This window comes from Carlito syrichta, unplaced genomic scaffold (genome assembly GCF_000164805.1).
Source record: "Carlito syrichta isolate Samal-C Ts95f unplaced genomic scaffold, Tarsius_syrichta-2.0.1 Scaffold301813, whole genome shotgun sequence".
Lineage (NCBI taxonomy): Eukaryota > Metazoa > Chordata > Mammalia > Primates > Tarsiidae > Carlito > Carlito syrichta.
Genome location: NW_007245909.1, coordinates 11,142 through 29,805, shown reverse-complemented (window position 1 = coordinate 29,805; position 18,664 = coordinate 11,142). Strand labels below are relative to the sequence as shown.

The 18,664-nt window shown below is 41.7% G+C and overlaps 1 protein-coding gene across 3 annotated transcripts in view; it reads left to right on the top strand.

Moving 5' to 3' along the window:
- The window catches only part of LOC103257599 (protein FAM60A), a 37,356-nt gene that overhangs the window by 9,200 nt on the left and 9,492 nt on the right, over positions 1–18,664 (top strand). For 2 of the 3 annotated variants that reach the window (XM_008055291.2, XM_021711015.1), the window contains exon 2: positions 15,867–16,014. In XM_008055291.2, coding sequence (XP_008053482.2) covers positions 15,887–16,014 — 128 coding nt within the window. In that variant the 5' untranslated portion in view covers positions 15,867–15,886. Of the gene's footprint in view, positions 1–8,655; positions 8,799–15,866; positions 16,015–18,664 lie in introns of all 3 variants that reach the window. The other variant, XM_021711014.1, reaches the window with a different exon arrangement.

Sequence of the window (18,664 nt, the reverse complement as noted above, 5' to 3'; positions counted from 1 at the left end):
TCGGCGTGGTAGCGCATGCCTGTAATTCCGGCTACTTGAAAGGCTGAGGCGGAAGGATCGCCGGAGCCCAGCAGGTCGAGGCTGCGGTGGCCGGGAGTGGCCATTGCACTCCAGTCTGGGCGACAGAGTGAGACTCCAACTCAAAAAAAAAAAGAAACTATAGAGTTTTGGGCCTGTTGAAAACTTAAAAATACTTTTATTTGGGACGTTGTTCCCCTAAATTTGTGCATATGAAAATTTCAGTTCCCAAAGTGGCATGGACAAATTTTGAAGTTAACCATTGATTTACCACTTGTGGCTACTTTTCTCTCAGTTTTCTTCTGTCTAGTCCATCTATTGACATCTTTGAGTTTTGAAAGGATTTTTTGAGATGGGCTTGGAAGGGTTTTTTGAGTTTTGAAAGGGTTTCTTGCTCTGTCACCCAGACGGGAGTGCAGTGGTGCAAAATTTTTTTATTTTTTGTATTTTTTTTTGAGTTGGAATCTCACTCTGTCACCTATACGGGAGTGCAGTGGCATTCTCATGGCCACTGCATCATCAACCTGCTGGGCCCAGGCGATCCTTCCGCTTCAGTCTTCCAAGTAGCTGAAACCACAGGTATGCGCCACCACACTCAGCTAATTTTTTTGATTTATTGTAGAGGTGAGGTCTCGCCAAGTTGCCCAGGCTGATCTCGAACCCATGAGCTCAGACAGTTCTTTCACCTCGGCCTCCCAAAGGCAGTGGTGCAATTATAGCTCACTGCTGCTTCCAGTTCAAGTGATGCTCCTGTCTCGGCCTCCCAGAGCCACTAGGATTATAGATGTGAAGCACCAACCCTGGCAAGAGTTTTTGAATATAAAAAAGCCTTACTTCTGAATATACAAAAAAGCTAGAAAAAGGAATCTACAAGGTAGAATTGGGCAAGTTTATGATACTGGAGTAACTAATAGTGTCCTTCAAAGCATACATAACAACTAAGGTAAGCCTAATAATAACCCTCTTCATTTTTCTAAATGTTGAATTATCACCTTTATAAGATTTAAAAAGATAAGTAAACACTTGAATGAAGTTTTTCACCTTTTTACTGCCTCCCAATTCTTTATTTAAAAGAGTACTAAAAACTCTAAAATTTGCTTTTCAGTATTTTTCATACTGCTTCTTGGTTGAAGCTTAAAATCAACAAGTATTTGGTATTGTTGTGATTAACAAGAGGCCATCTTTAAGCTTAAACTATTTATCAGAAAATTTTCCTTGAATAACACCTTTTTAAAATGTTGATTATTGTGGTTAGGCATAGTTGCTCATACCTGTAATCCCAGCACTTTGGGAGCATCGCTTGAGCCCAGGAGTTCAAGAACAGCCTGGGCAACATAGCAAGACCTCATTCTCTACAAAAATTAAAAAATTAGCTGAGTGCGGTGGTGGAGCGCACCTGTAGTCCCAGGTACTTTTTGGGAGGTGGATACAGGAGAACTGCTGAGTCGAGGAGTTGGAGGCTGCGTTGAGCCATGACTGTGTTGTCACTGTACTCCATCCAGCCTCAGCAACAGAGTGAGACCTTGACTCAAAAAAAAAAAAAAAATTGTCTGTTGCTGTGAAAATCCTTTTTCTTTCCCATTTATATTATATTCTACTCAGCAAACTTATGTGTTGAATTAGATATAAAATTGAGCATCATTCCTGATTTTTGACTTCACAGTCTCATTAGATTAGATTAGAATTGGCTCTTTTTTTTTTGAGTTGGAGTCTCACACTGTCACCCAGACTGGAGTGCAGTGGTGGCTCCAGGCCACCGCAGCCTCCACCTGCTGGACTCCGGTGATCCTTCTGCCTCAGCCTTCCAAGTAGCTGGAACTACAGGCGCACGCTACCACACCCGGCTCATTTTAAAAAATTTATTGTAGAGATGAGGTCTCGCCAAGTTGCCCAGACGGGTCTCGAACCCGTGGGCTCAGGCGCTCTTTTGTATTTTTGATATATTATGGTGACCTCATCCTTTTTTTGACGCATCAATACCAAGGTTACATTACCCTTGGCTTGATTAAGTTGATCATTAAATTTATATGAAACCCAGAGCTTTAAAGTAGAAGAAAATCCCAACAAATAAACCAAAATGTGTTAAGAATTGATTGTTGTGTTGCAAAACTGTATTTTACATATTTTGTTCACATAATTATAGTTATTTCTCTTATTGCTTTGCTGATTTATTTATTTATGAATGAGTTGGAGTCTCACTCTGTTGCCCAGGTTGGAATGCCATGCAGTGTCAACCTGCTGGTCTCCAACCCGTGGGCTCAGGCAATCCTTTTGCCTCCACCTCGCAAAGTGCTGGGATTATAGGAAAGAGCCACTGTGCCTGGCCTTACCTGCTAGCTTTCATCTTTTTAACTTTAGAGGATAAATTGGGCAGAGCTTTAATTCTAGCATGGTTGATTTGTTTTTGACTGTTAGAGTGTTTTAACAATTTGGAGGTATTTGACAGTAGCCAATGAAACGTCAATGGAAGTGCTTTTTAAAATGTAAAGTGCTATACAGATGTCAGCTTAACAATTTTTAATCAACACACTTATTGCATCTGTGAAAAAAAATAAAAGAAACAGTTGATCAACACAGGCCTCTTCTAAATTTCTGTTCTGGTCCAGGAACGTATATATGTGAAGGCAGCCATTTCAGAGATAAGCATTACAACCTCCCATAAATAGGCATGTTTTAACTGTAACCCCTCAAATCTTGAGAAACATCTTGAAATATTTGTCCTGTTTCAAGAAACTTAAGAAAACATGTTGTAGACAGACAGATAGATGATGACAGTGTCAGAAGAAAAGAGAAAAGCAGCCCAAGATGACTATAGTTTGGACATGTGGGTAATAAAACCATGGCCTATAAACTGAAGCTGACCCTTTGCCTTTGTAACTGGAGTTTGTTAAATATTTTACTGACAGGTACTAGTTGTAAATTTGTTTATCGAATACAGAACAAATGCAGAATGGAATCACTCATCATTCCACCAGACCCAAAGGTACCCACACAATTACTAACTTTTTTTCTATCTACTCAACCACATATTTACCTTATGTATTACATCACTGAACACCAGTCACATTCGTAAGAGTGTAACTGTTGATTCACCATACTGCATGTATCCCCTTCTTAATGTGTAAACACTGTGCTTCATGCAATCTACTTCAGAACACAGATTACAAGCTACTGTAACACATGTTTCCCTGCAGCCTCAAGCTCAGTGTCTGCAAGCAGCAAATTCAGATTCAAAACACTTCCTGACTTGGTCAAATCCAATGAGAAGCTAAAAATTATGGGGACAAAGTGTCTAGATTGACTAAATCCCCTGCAACTGCAGAACAGGTTCAAGTACAATACATATGGAGCCTCATTGTATGATTACTTAACCAAAAAGACCATAATGACTAAATTACAATGACCTAAATGCAGTTTCTTCAATATGTCAAAATTGTTGTGCCTATGGACTAGGATGGAAGGTGCTGGTACAAAAATTAAGCAACCAGAATGTGAAAGCTACTTCTAATGGTACCTTGAAAGTAGCAAAAGGGAGGGAATCACCTTTTTTCCTTGCAGGATGCCAATAAACCTTTTGATTTTTTTTTTTTCCGAGTAGGAGTTTCACTTTGTAACTGAGCTGGAGTGCAGTGGCATGTTCATGGCTTCCGCAGCTTCAATCTACTGGACTCAGGTGATCCTTCCACCTCAGCCTTCCAAGTAGTTGGAATTACAGGCGTGTGCTACCGCATCCAGCCTATTTTTTTATTTGTTGTAGAGATGAAGTCTCACCAACTTGCTTGGGCTGGTTTCGAACCCCTGAGCTCAGGCAGTCCTCTTACCACAGCCTCCCAAAGTGCTGGAATTACAGGCTTGAGCCACTGCACCCAGCCAACCTTTATGATTTATTCTTAACAGAGAGCTCTCAAATTTTCTATCTTCTAAAAAAAAAAAATCTTCAGCAGTAACTTCTTACTCCTCTGGCGCCTTCTCTACTACCATCTACATCTTCTCCCCATCCTCATCTTTGTGAACTCCTCAGGCCAGACCTCTTCCATGCCGGATCTGCCATCTCTTGTCTGCCTCTTGTTAAGACTGCAACAGTGAGCATGGCTCCAAAGGCCTCTGCTCCTGTCATTCTACCTGCCCCAGCAGCAACCTCTTGTTCAGAATAAGTAAGAGAGCAGGAACTCTATGGGGATGCCTCTTGTGTTTGCACCATTCCATGAACAGCCTGTGACAGGTAGGGGAACTCCAGTAATTGTCAATTCTGGTTCAAGACTGAATTACAAGTCATAGTGAAGGAGTTTCTTGACCCTTATGAAGATCCGATTGATTTTGCTCAGGCGCTTGAACTAACTATTGAAACCTATGACCCAGGCCATTCAGACCTTTATTAGCTTGACCATATGCTGATTTCAGCTCTTAAAGCTAAGGAATGTCTAGAAAAAGAACAGTGATTGAATTCTCTAGCAGATCTTGTCCCCAAGGATCCCACGAGGATCCCACAACTGTCGCAGCTAGCCCCCCAACTTCAAGAAGGCAGGGCAAAGACTCATGGGTATGAGGAGCTGCTCTGTTGATCGTCATTTCCTTGGTTTTCAAAGGGCATAGATTGGAATAAAACCTAACAGTGCTGCCAGAATCCAAATGAGTACATTTTAGATTAGTTTACATGCTTTGATAACAATTTTAAAACAATTTTACGTGATATCGGCAGACAACTTTTGTTTTACTATTTGAAAACAGTAAAAATGACTCATCATTAAATTCAGATTTTCAAAATAATTCAAAACAATTTGGATAATACACCAGCCACTCTTGTCAAATGTCGAATAACTAACTGGACTATGGCCAGAATAATGACTTGGGCAGCTTAGCTGACCAGTTGTCCTGCACAATGGCGAAAAAATAAAAGTCAAAGACCTTCCCAAGTTATGTGCTTAGAATTGCAACAGCTGACCTTCAAAATCCTGAGACTAATAAGAAAATTAAGTCTGCTGGCCCTGAGAACTCTTCTCCCCTGGTTTGTCACTACTGCAGGATACCAGGGCATTTTAAAAGGGATTGCAAGACACTTAGATGGAAACAACAACAGGATGATAAGCTTAAGGAAGACTTAAGAAAGACTAGGGCTGCTCTGAGAACATAAGGGGTTTTCGTTTCTTCTAGTACTCTGCTTTAACTAACCCCTTGGGAGAAATTAACATAATAAATAATGAGCAATAGACATGAGAGCTGCTTTTGTTGGTTATAAACCCCACTTTATTTGAAAATTCCATTCTTAGAGTAAGGAAAGAGTAACGTGGTGAATGTATCTAATAAACCTCTTTAAATCCAGACCTTTGCCTTACCAGTTCTCTGGGTTTGGTTTTCTTCTCAAGAGCTATGGATGTGATACCCTCAGCCAATCTCATGTGTTCCTGATAAGCTCTGAAGCCCCCCCATTCACCTTCTGGGTTGAGATTTCCCCAACATCCATAATGCTTATATTTCTTTTTCCTGAAAGGGGAAGTTTTTTAGAATTCTAACCCTGGGTCAGGGAAAGTGAACAAAACAACTTACAAGTTGGCATATTATCAAGTGGTATAAGGATGCCCTCATGTGATTGGGAAAATGAATGTGAAAAACAAAACGAAATGCCATAATGAGAAGGAAACCATAAAGCTCCTTTTAAACTCTCCAGTTTTTTTTTTTTTTTTGGTAACCCCAGAAGTTGAGCAGTTACTTAACTATTCCTTTCCAGCCATGGTCCCAGTCTAACACAGACATAGGAGAGAGACTCTTAGCCACTCCAATAAAGATTGAGATCAATACTAAGAAACCCTTCCCTAACCTCGTATGAGATCATCTCGAGAGAGAGGTCTTCTGATTCCCTACCCCAGCCCTGCAACACCCCCATCTTCTCTGTCAGGAGACTGAATGGGAGGGGGATGGATATTTTGTACAAGATTTAAAGACTCTAAACAATATACTTAGATATCCAGTATGTAATATATAATGCCTAGATATCCAATAGTTCCTAACCCCCATGCTCTTCTGTCTGCCATACCAAATGCCAGCCAATATTTTTCAGTTATGGATCTCTCTAGTGCCTTTTTCAGCATCCCTGTAGATCCAGATAGCCAGCATTTGTTTGCCTTTACCTGGAAAGAATTACATACTTGGACTGTGATGCCACAAGAATCCACAGAGCCCCACTTTTTTTTTGAGTTGGAGTCTCACTCTGTCGCCCAGACTGGAGTGCAGTGGCCACTCCCGGCCACCGCAACCTCAACCCGCTGGGCTTCGGCGATCCTTCTGCTTCAGCCTTCCAAGTAGCTGGAGCTACAGGCGCGTGCTACCATGCCCAGCTAATTTTTGATTTATTGTAGAGATGAGGTCTTGCCAAGTTTCCCAGGAGGGTCTTGAACCCGCGGGTTCAGGCAATCCACTCTCCTCAGCCTCCCAAAGGCGCGGGATTACAGGCTGAGCCACCGAGCCCGGCGAGCCCCACTTTGTTTTCTCAGTTACTTTTTGTTCATGAAGACAGGGAAGCGTGTGGCATGCTTACTCAGAAACATGGTAATCAGCAAAGCCCTGGTGATCAACAAAGCCCTATAGGCTATTAACAGTCAGCAATTAGATCTGCCTCCTTGTATTAGTGCAGTATTCGCCACCACCCTTCTATATAAAAATGTTGAAGAGACAGTCATAGGCTTCCCTCTTACCATCTTCACTCCACATTCAATTGAAATTCTTCTGAATTCTTATCATACTTAACACTTTTCTGTTAATAGATTTACCATCTCTCATTGTAACAATCAGTTCTTTGGCTACTCTAGCTGGGATCCTCTGGCAACACCCTTCATGACTGCATCCTGATGACTGAGCAACTTCTTACCCAAGGAAAGACCTGCAAGAAACACCACGAGTTAATGCTGAGAAAGAATGATTTACAGATGTATGTTCCTTGAGGGGAGAGGGTGGTGAGTTAAAAGCAGTGTGCACTGTGGCCATTGAAGCTGGTCCTTTTGCCCAGGCTAGGTCAGTACAAGTGACTGCTCGCACTTGAGTTTGTCAACTAGTGGAGAATAAGGTAGCAAACGTGCTGCTATGCATTTGGGGTTGCCCATGTTTATAATGCTGTGGAAAGCGAGAGGGTATTTAACCTCCTCGGGGCAAACCCTTAAGCAGTGAACATGTCTTGCAGCTATCGGAGGCGATTCTCCAACCAAAACTTTTGGCAAATTATAAAGGTTCCAAGCTACTTCAAATTAGATACAACACAGAGGCAAGGTAGTCAGTTTGCTGAGGGAGCAGCTAAAAGAGCTACATTTGAGTTGCCAGCCCCAGATCCTGGGAATGACTATAAAACTTGAAATGCGTATGAAACAGAAGGGGGAGTACTTTTCTCCCCAAACTGAACTAAGGTATGGATCTAACGATACACCCGTTATCCCAATGAGGTATCAGATGCCCCTCGTGGAATACATTCATGGTGTAATCCATTGGAGTTCAGATAAAATATTTTGGTGTTAATCATCACTCATGGTGGCACAGAAAATTTATTCATCTGCTCAAATGCCAACTCTGGAAAACCCTTTCACGTGGGCTTAGGGGCATTTTATTCTTCCAGCTGGACCTTTTGAGATATGGCAGGGAGATTTCATCCAGCTCCTACTATCTTTTTTTTTTTGAGTTGGATTCTCACTCTGTCGCCCAGACTGGAGTGCAGTGGCTGCTCCCGGCCACCGCAGCCTCGACCTGCTGGGCTCCTGCGATCCTTCCGCCTCAGCCTTCCAAGTAGCTGGAACTACAGGCGCGCACTACCACGTCCGGCTGATTTTTGATTTTTTATTGTAGAGATGAGGTCTTGCCAAGTTGCCCAGGCGGGTCTTGAACCCACAGGCTCAGGCAATCCACTCACCTCGGCCTCCCAAAGCGCGGGATTACAGGCTTGAGCCACCGAGCCCGGCCAGCTCCTGCTATCTTAAAGATACAAATATATATTGGTAATTATTTGCATTTTTTTTTGCGTTGGGTTGAGGCTTTCCCCCGCCGATAGACAACATCAGTGGCAGTGGGTAAAATCTTATTAGAAAGGATCATCCCGTTATGCAGAGTCCTTTTTGAGTATCACAGAGATAGGGTAACTCATTTTACTGGCCAGGCCAGTCAGCGCATTTATAGAATTTGGCCTATGTTTCATTTTGCCTGCCACCCTCAGTCCTCTGGATTGGTAGAACAGATCAGTGGAATACTAAAAACACAATTAGCTAAGTTTATGGAGGCTTTTCACCTTTTCTGACTGAAAGCTCTCTCCTTGGTATTGCTTAACTTTGATCCACCCCTTCAGAAGACATAAGCTGACCCCTCTGGAAATTGTAACTGGAAGACCTATGCACATGGGAACTGAGATGACTGATTCAAATTTACTCAAAGGGGGCATCTTACTGTATTGTAAGGGACTTATTCACCACTCATGAAAAGCCAGACCTTACTGAAAGATACATTCCATGGTGTCCTCCTGGAGATTTTGTTTATTGGAAGAGACATTCCATGAAGGACTCCCTCTGGCTTCAGTGGAGAGTTCCCCAACATGTCCTGTTGACTAGTCCGTGTGCTGCACAGTTATAGGGTGTAGACTCATAGATTCAAATCTCTGACCTTAAAAAGACACAGTCTCCTAAATGGACCATGATACTCACCAAAGATCTTTGTCTTTGATTCACCAAACAATTTCATCCCTCAGACCAGGACAAGAAGTGGACAACATCTGAGGTGGACAGCTAATTGACACAAGACTCTGGACTGGGTCTGTATGATCTGTCTAAACATTCTTGGAGTACTGTGTTTACCTTGAGGACGGTTGGCCCTGACTAATGACTCAGATTATAGGATATATAACGTTTCTCTACACATAGTGTCATTTATTAACTTTTCAGGTTCTCTGCTGGGGATGGAAAGGTAATTCATCGGTTAAACTCTCCCAAAGTGTGGCAGATAGAGACAATCTCTCAGACTGATGGATTTGTCATCAGTTTCCAAGGGCCATTCAAGATTGTTACATGCCACTGATTTTTCTGACACCCTGAAGTTACCATTTATTTGCATCGCTCCCTCCAACGTCACTTTCCGAAATCAGTTTCTAAAGCCAGACCATATTTCCATTCCCTGCTTAGTAATGTCTCCCCTAGCACAGGACCTGTCTACCCCTAAACCAATCAGGAGTGAATTCTCTAACCTACATTGTATTAGGATTCTCCACAGTGATAGAACCACTAGGATATATGTGTACCATATATCAAAGAATGTATTAGGGAGGATTGTCTCACACAAATTACAAGGTGAAGTTCCACCACAGGTTGTCTGCAAACTGGGCAATGAGAAAAACTGGTGGCATGGCTCAGTCCAAGTCTGAAAGCCCAAAACCAGGGAAGCCAATGCTGCAGCCTTCTGAGGCCGAAGATCTGAGAGTCCCTGAAGAGCTGCTGGTGCAAGTCCTGGAGTCCAAAGGTTGAGAAATCTGGAGGCTGATGTCCAAGGGCAGGAAGAGAGGAAACAAAACATCCTGCTAGGGAAGGGAGAGAGAGAGGAAAGAAACTCAGCAAGCTACTTAGCCCTCTTCTGTCTATGTTCTAGTAGCTATGCTGGCAAGCGAATTGAATGGTGCCTGCCCACATTGAGAACAGATCTTCCTCTCCCAGTCCACTGACTCAGATATCATTCCTCTGTGGAAACACCCTCACAGACACACCCAGAAACAGTGCTTCACCAGCCATCTATGCATCCCTCCGTCTAGTCAAGTTGGCACCTAATATTAAACATCACATATGTAGAACACGTGCTTTAGTCCTCACTTTTTCCAGGCTGGTGTCCCTGCAGATAGCTACCCTCCCATCCTCACTGTTACATCCAGCAACCAAATGTCCAAAGGAGAAAAAACAAAACAAATTATGCCAGCAGCTCCCATTTGTTAACTATCACACCTGTGCAGGCTTTTGGAAGGCCTGCAGTGAAACTGATTTATGGCTTGCTCACGCCTGTTTTAAACATGTTAACCACGAACGGTTAGATGGTTGTACCCTTGGGGTTATGACTTACACCCCTAGGGGATACATTTTCGTATGTGGCATTGGGTCAGACTCACAACCCAAGTATGGGCACATAGGTGTGTAAGTAGTTGGCAAATTGAAGGGCTTTGTCTTTTTTTTGCTCCATTTTCTATCTATTCCAACCTTGAAGATGACTCCATCTTGCTATTTCATCTCCACAAGAATAAAAGAGAGCTACCAGGAGGATATCGAGAAGCAGAGCTTCCTGGTATAGTTGTTCCTGGATATAGGTAATACTTTAAAAGAGAAGTCCCTCAACCGTAATAGGACACATTGCCAAAGCTGCTGCAGAAAACACTGCAGCACAAGTCTCTGAACTACTTGGCTCAAGTAGTGCTGGGTGATAGAGATAAACAAGATAAGCAATTAACTCCAACACCTCAGGTAAAGACTCACATAGAAAAAACTTCCCAGTCAGCTAAGTGGTTACATGAGGCACCAACTATTGATCCTCTCAGTGACCTATTTAGTTGGCTTCCCAGGCAGGTCATTTCTTCCGGTGGGCAATTCAAGCCCTTGTTCTAATTATAGTTTCTATTCTTTTCCTATCAAGTTACTCATGGCGTCTATAACCAACTGCGGTAAGTCTGTTGCTAAAACCAGAATCAATGGTAGCACAATGTGTAGAGCTGATCCGTAGAACGAACCATTATGTACCCCTGGAGCGCCCTGTTCGGGTTCGGCGCAGGCTTACATCAGCCTTGTTCTCACTCACCTCTTTCCCTCCAGTGTGTGGGACTTCCTGGGAATGAGCCTTCCCTGCCCCAAGAGATAAAAAGGACATTTAAGTCCCACCATCCATGTTCTCTAAAGAAAACTGTTGATCAGAAGAGGGGAATGTGAAAAATAAAAGGAAAAGCTTATGGACGTGGGCCTCTGCTAGATTTTTTTTTTGGCTCAGGAATGTGTGTACATGCAAAGCAGCTGTATCAGTTAGAAATGTGTCGCAGCCTCCCATACATAGGCATGTTTTAACTGTAACTCCTCAAGTCTTGAGAAACATCTTGAAATGTTTGTCCTATTTCAAGGAACTTGAGAAAACATACTGTAGGTAGATGATGATAGGGTTAGAAGAAAAAAAAGTGGCCCAAGATGGCGGCAGTTCAGACGTGAGGGTAGTACAACCACAGCCACTTACTGAGGCTGACCCCTTGCCTTTGTAACTGGAGTTTGTTAAATATTTTACCGACAGGTACTGGTTGTAAACTTGTTTATCGGATGTAGAACAAAGGCAGGGTGGAATCAATCATCATTGTGGCGGCCCCTAGGACACCTACACAATTATTAACCTTTTTCTTCTACCCACGCAACCACATATTTACTTTACCTTATGTATAACATCACTGAGCGCCAATCAAGTTCACAAGAATGTAACTGTTGCTCCACCCCCCCTGCACTGCACACATCCCCCTGTTAAAAAAGTATAAATACTGTGCCTCATGTAATCTTCTTAAGAACACAGGTTATAAACACTGTAACTTGTGCTTTCCAGACACTTGTTCTCCAGCTTGGCATAATAAACCTTGTTTAATGGAGATTTCTGCCTCAGTGTCTTCTTTTGGGTTGACACATCTACTATGAGACTGGCATCCTAGATTCTGAGGTTACAAAAGTGATCATGGTTGGTGAATTTCTAATCCAGTTATTTTTATTTTGTCTCAAAAACAGGCTTATTGAAATATTCATATACTATAAAATGGACTCTTGTGATATATACAGCTGTCTTTTAGTGTACGCACAGAGTTTTGCAACTATCACCACTGTTTAATTTTAAAAGACTGAAGACAGTTTTTAATCGGTATTTTAAGTTTTTCCTAATTTTTAGCATTATCTCAAAGCTTAATTTTCTCCTGCTTTCCTCAAACAAATGCTTAAGGGTGAGATTGTATGGGGTCTGCTCTCAACTGTAACTATTCATCAGTTATGAAGCAGATGGTATTAGCATTGTTCTGTTAAAAAAATAAGAGTGAGTGATATGGTGTCTATGAGAATAGATGTAAATGTCACAAATAGTTTAACAGCTGATGGTGTCATTTGAACAAGTAGGATAGAACGTTCTGGAAGAATCATTTAATGCACAAATGTGGAACTAGGAAAGAAGTATTCTAAAGAACCGTCAGGTTGCTTGAAAAAATAGAAGTCTTCCATTTGAAATCAAGTTGTGCCAGACCCACTTACCCCCTCTCAAATGTACAAAGTAACTGGATTCATGGGCTATTTTGTGTCTTGGTTTTCCTCTATAGATTAGTGTTTTTGTCTTGTTTTTTAAACATCAGTGGGTTTGTAGATTGTGTGAAAAGACTTTTGAGTTACTCTCAGGACTCCCCAAACCTCAAAATGGTTAAAACCAGTCGCTGCTTAACTTGGTTGCTGTAAACAAAGCCCACAATGAAACCCCTGTGAATTTGCTGCAGATTCCTCCCAGGCAGGTGCCTCTCAAATGTAGGGATAAGCTGAGAAAAAGCTTAAGAGGTTTAGTAAGTAGTCATCCATTACTAGGTTCATGTGCTTGTTGTGTTTGTATCAGGGCAAGTGTCTGCCACCTCATTGTGTGACTCTCTGAGCACTGCCTAGAAGAGAGTAAACTCTAGGATTTAGATCCTCAGATATTCAGGCAGAAGAATTTTGTCAGAACAGAAGTAAGGTCACGGCTACATAAAGAAGGATTATGAATCATAAGACATCAGGCTATTTTTCCTTTATGTCTGAGAAGAATATTCCTCAAATGAAGAATGAAATCTCTTGCCAGGGGCTGGTAGGTAAGTTTTGTGGCGGTTCCCACCAACAAAAAAATCATTGAAGATGAACACTTGATTCACAACAGCTGCTGATTAAAAATAAAGCCTCAGTTTTAAGTATTGCCCTAGCATTCCTGAACAGCTTGCCAGTGTGATAACTGGCACAAACTATGCTTCTTGGTCAAGTCCAGCTTCATTGAAGGTAGTTCATATCTTAGAGATGAGCTGAAAGCTAGATAGTTTAGATGACGTTTATTTTGGGGGAAGGCAAAGATTGTGAGGGTAGAGGGCTATCTATTGAAATAGGATTTGGTCTGGGTATTAATGAAATGAACTGACCTTTTTTGCTGTACTTCCTTTTGTCCTTGCTGAGAAGGGAGGCTGAGGTTTCCTAGAGCTAATGATAAAGCTAGAGACTATAAGAGGAACTGTGGGCTTTTGACCTTGATGGTAACACAGGGTGTTAGGGGAGTTTGAGAAGTCCACAGGTTGGTGTGAGGGCAACAGCTGTATTACATTTTGCCTTAAAACAGGAATATACAAAGCCGGGCTCGGTGGCTCAGCCTGTAATCCCGCGCCTTTGGGAGGCTGAGGTGAGTGAATTGCCTGAGCCCGTGGGTTCGAGACCCGCCTGGGCAGCGAGACCTCATCTCTACAATAAATCAAAAAATCAGCCGGGCGTGGTAGCGCATGCCTGTAATTCCGGCTACTTGGAAGGCTGAGGCGGAAGTATCGCCGGAGCCCAGCAGGTCAAGGCTGCGGTGGCTGCTCCCGGCCACCGCACTCCAGTCTGGGCGACCGAGTGAGACTCCAACTCAAAAAAAAAAACAAAAACAAACAAACAAAAAAAACAGGAATATACAAATTAAAGGAGGAATTTCTACTCTGCTTTTTTGTTTCTGCAGTCCTCTGTCATTTGACATTGTTTTTCCCAAAGCAACACATGACCATTTTCTTCAGGAGGCCGTTTTCTTTTCAGTGATCATGTGTGTTGTTGGATTGGAAAAAAAAAAAAAAATCCGCCTTATTTTAACAGGCCTCATTGTATTTTTCTCACTGGGTATAGGGTACATCCTCATTTTTTTCCTCTTAAAAATATCAAATTCCCAAGCATTTTACTTAAGTGAGTATCAACCAAATATAATTGTGTTTTCTTGTTTTAACAATTCTTAGAGGTAACTGTTAGTTCAGATTTAATGATTGAAATGTGAATAATTAAATAATAATAAAATAATTACTTTTGTCAGAACACACGTAAGGTCATAGCTATATAAAGAAGGATTACGAATCATAAGACATCAGGCTGTCTTTCCCTTATGTCTGAGAAGAATATTCCTCAAATGAAGAATGAAATCTCTTGCCATCCTACTCCTTTGCCTGAGATCCTCCCAGTTGTTCAGGCAAAAGAATTCTTTTTGTTTTGTTTGAGTCGTGATTTCATTCTGTCACCCAGGCTAGAGTGCAGTGGCACAATCACAGCTCACTGCAGCCTTGAATTCCTAGGCTCAGGCGATCCTTCCGCCTCAGCCTCCTGAGTTGCTGGGACTACAGGCACGCACGGCACCATGCCTGGCTAATTTTTCGATTTTTATAGAGATGAGGTTTCACTATGTTGCCCAGGCGAGGCAGAAGAATTTTGTCAGGACAAAAATAAGGTCATAGCTATATAAAGAAGGATTATGAATCATAAGACATCACTAAGAAAACACTGAAGAGGAGCACTTCATTAACAATAGCCCCTGTTTAAAAGGGAAAGCTTTGATTTTTAGCCAATTTGCTAAAAAAAATTTTTAAAAATCTTAAAATGTTTTCTTTAAAACCTAAAACCTCTGTCCATATTTCAGAATCCCTCAGTCTAAAAAATAATACACACAAAGACAGAAATTCTAGATATTTGGTTACTTCTGAATCACTTCATTGATATTTGCTCTCTGGTATGCTAACCAGAATCGGAATGGAATGGGATCAGGCGAGAGATACTCCAAAGACAAATACGGCCATTTGCCACATAAAGACATCTTACTCACTGCCAGACTGCATATGGGATGGTGGTCACCTAAGATTATGATATGATATTTTTTGGTACTTTTTCTATGTTTAGCTTTTTTCTTTTTTTTGGAGTAGGAGTCTCACTCTGTTTCCCAGACTGGAGTGCAGTGGCATGCCCACGGCCACCTCAGCCTTGACCTGCTGGGCTCAGGCGATCCTTCTGCCTCAGCCTTCCAAATAGCTGGAAATACAGGCTCATGCTACCACACCCGGCTAATTTTTTTTTTTATTTATTGTAGAGGCGAAGTCTCGCCAAGTTGCCCAGGCTAATCTTGAACCCCTGGGCTCAGACAGTCCTCTCACCTTGGCCTCCCAAAGTGCTAGAATTATAGGCTTGAACCACTGCGCCTGGCCTGATTTGTGGAATTACTATTCTTAAATTCCAACCTTGGATTTGTGTGAATTTTACATCCTCCTTTCTGTAGTTTCAATTCGGGACCAAACTGGACTGCTTCGAACTTCTCATTTAGTCACAGAAGAAATCCCCTCTGATTTCTCATAAGGCAAAGATGTGTGCTTAGTATCAGTGGTGGTCATGGTAAGTGCTTAGAACTTTCCCAGGGGGAAACATGTTAATGCAAAGGTGCATAATAAAAAAGCGTGTCTTAAATTTTAGGTTGCACCCTTGATTATGCATGATTTTATCATTTTATAGGATTGTGGGGAGAGTTTGTGTTATTTTTTGCTTAAAAACTTGATTTAAAACAAATGCTTCTCTTTCCCATTTTCGGAGTGAGTGTTTGCTAGGAGAGTTAGAAAGAGGTAGTAGAGAGCTCCTGAAATAGCTGAGCTGTTCTGTGTGTCTTACACACTTGCCATGATAGTGCCAAGAATGAATGTAGATCCCAGAGGTCTTCCAGAGCCTGCCTCTGGCTTAGTCTTAGACACCAACTTGCTGGGGGGTGGGGTGGAGCAGAGAGAACTCTTTTAATGGTTTCTTGTTATAGCCCTTAACAAAGCTGTGTCAATTCCCTTGGCTTTACAGACTATTGCTCAGAAGAAAAGATGTTTGGTTTTCACAAGCCAAAGATGTACCGGAGTATAGAGGGCTGCTGTATTTGCAGAGCTAAGTCCTCCAGTTCTCGATTCACTGACAGTAAACGCTATGAAAAGGACTTCCAGAGCTGTTTTGGGTAAGATCACCTGATGTGTGTATCAGTCTTAGAGGGGGAAAAAAAAAATCACAGCATATGGACCTATTTCCAAGCAAGGCAATTGGAGCAATGTGCTAATAATTAAAATCACTTGTATTCTAATATAGGTTATTTAAGACTCCTGCTCTTAAAATGAATCAAACAATGCTGACAGCCTGCTTTTTTCCAGATCATGAGGAGCTACCAAATTAATTGTGAAGTCCCTTATAGTTACAACTAGGCAAACCCTTTCATTGTTAACTTCAGGATGTATACAGGGTTTTTAAGAAATTATCCTTATTCTTCATTTAACAGTGGTTCTCCACTATTTTTCTGTCATTGTATTGCTTTTCTAATCAACAGAAATATATTTTAACCTAACCTGCTGAAGACGATGATACTAACAAAATTTAAATGTTGTGTCCTGAAACCCTTTCAGAGAATATTAGCTTTCATTTGACAATTTCATTTTTTGTCTTTTGACAATAAGCCCCTGCTTAATAAAATTGAATTTTTTGACAAATTTGTGTATAAAATGTTCAATGTTGAACCATTTCCCATGTTAGAAGTTATTTTCACTACTTTTTCATATCAAAACATCTGCTGATCACTTATTGTTAATCCTGGACTTTGTAGTTATTCTGAAGGTTGTCAAATGAGTATGCTCACCATGCTTTTTCTTTTTTTTTTTTTTAATTTTTAAATATGGAATGCTTCCCAAATTTGCATGTCATCCTTACTCAGGGGCCATGCTAATCTCTGTATATGTGCTGCTGAAGCGAGCATGACCATGCCTTTTTAAATTACATTTTAAAAAATGTCCTCGTTTTCAATTTTGGTTTTTCATTCACTTTTTTTAAATTTTAAAGATGTGGAGTGCAGTTCGGGGTTAGGTACTGTTTTCAATTTTTTTTTTTTTTTTTTTAAATAAGATTCTCACTCTGTCACCCAGGCTGGAGGGCAGTGGTATGCTGGCCACCGCAGCCTCAACCTGCTGGGCTCAGGCCATCCTTCTGTCTCAGCCTTCCAAGTTGCTGGAACTGCAGGCACATGTCACCAACGCCTGGCTAATTTTTCTTGATTTATTGTAGAGATGAGGTCTCGCCAAGTTGCCCAGACTGGTCTCAAACTCGTGGGCTCAGGCAATCCTCTCACCTCGGCCTCCCAAAGTGCTGGGATTAAGTGTGAGCCACTGTACCTGGCCTCTGTTTTCAGTTTTAAACATAATATATATTGTTAGGCAAACCCCTTAGGTCCCCTCCCACTGTGGGAGCTGTTTATCATCTCAATAAATCCTGCTTTCTAAAAAAATAAATAAAAATATTTCTAAAAATTAAAAAAAAATTAAAACTATAAAAATAATTTAGTACTTTTTGCTGCATACTTTTTGCTATATACAGAAAAAATGTAGTAAATGAAAAAGATTACATCTGCATGGGGAGGAAATTATTTGCTAAGCTATAATTTAATTTTTTTTTTTTTTTTGAGTTGGAGTCTCACTCTGTCACCCAGACTGGAGTACAGTGGCCGCTCCCGGCCACTGCAGCCTCGACCTGCTGGGGTCTGGTGATCCTTCCGCCTCAGTCTTCCAAGTAGCTGAAACTACAGGCGCGCGCTACCACGCCTGGCTGATTTTTGGTTTATTGTAGAGATGAGTTCTCGCCAAGTTGCCCAGGTGGGTCTCGAACCCGCGGGCTCAGGCAATCCACTCACCTCAGCCTCCCAAGGCGCGGGATTACAGGCTGAGCCACTGAGCCCGGTTTTGTAATTTGATTTTTTTGAGTCAAGTCTCACTGTCACACAGGCTGCTGGAGGGCAGTGGCAAGCTCATGGCTCACTGCAGTCTCAACCTCCTGGGCTCAGGTGCGTACCACCAAGCCCAATTAATTTTTAGTAGAGACAAGGTCTCACTATGTTGCCCAGGCCGGTCTCCAGCTCCTGGTCTTGAGCAATCCTCTCACCTTGGCCTCTCAAAGTGTTGGGATTATAGGCATGAGCCACCACCCAGTTGTTTGTTTTTTTAAAATTATATCTCTGAAGAGATTTCACTTACTGTATTTTTCCTGTATTATAAGTACATGGCAAAAAGTACTGATAATATGTTATATTTAAAATTAGAAACAAAGATGTTTTTAAAAATATAATTAAAAATGGCATGATGGGGGCAGGGTGTGGTGGCTCATGCCTATAATCCCAACACTTTGGGAGGGTGAGGCGAGAGGATTGCCTGAGCCTGTGGGTTCAAGACCAGCCTGGGCAACATGAAAAGAACTCGTCTCTACAATAAATAAAAAAAATTAGCCAGACGTGGTGGCGCATGCCTGGAGTTCCGGCTACCTGGAAGGCAGAAGGATCTCCTGAGCCCAGCAGGTAGAGGCTGTGGTAGCCATAAGTGTGCCACTGCACTCCAGCCTGGGCGACAGAGTGAGACTCCAACTCAAAAAAAAAAAAAAAAAAAAAAAGGCAAGGCTTGGTTGGCATAGATACTTTTACAGTCTTCAAAATAACTGCAAAGTCCAGAATTATCAATAAAAGATCAGCAAATGTTTTGATAAGAAAAAGTGGTAAAAGTAATTTCTTGCATGAATTCTTTTTTTTTTTTCGAGTTGGAGTCTCACTCTGTCGCTCAGACTGGAGTGCAGTGGCCGCT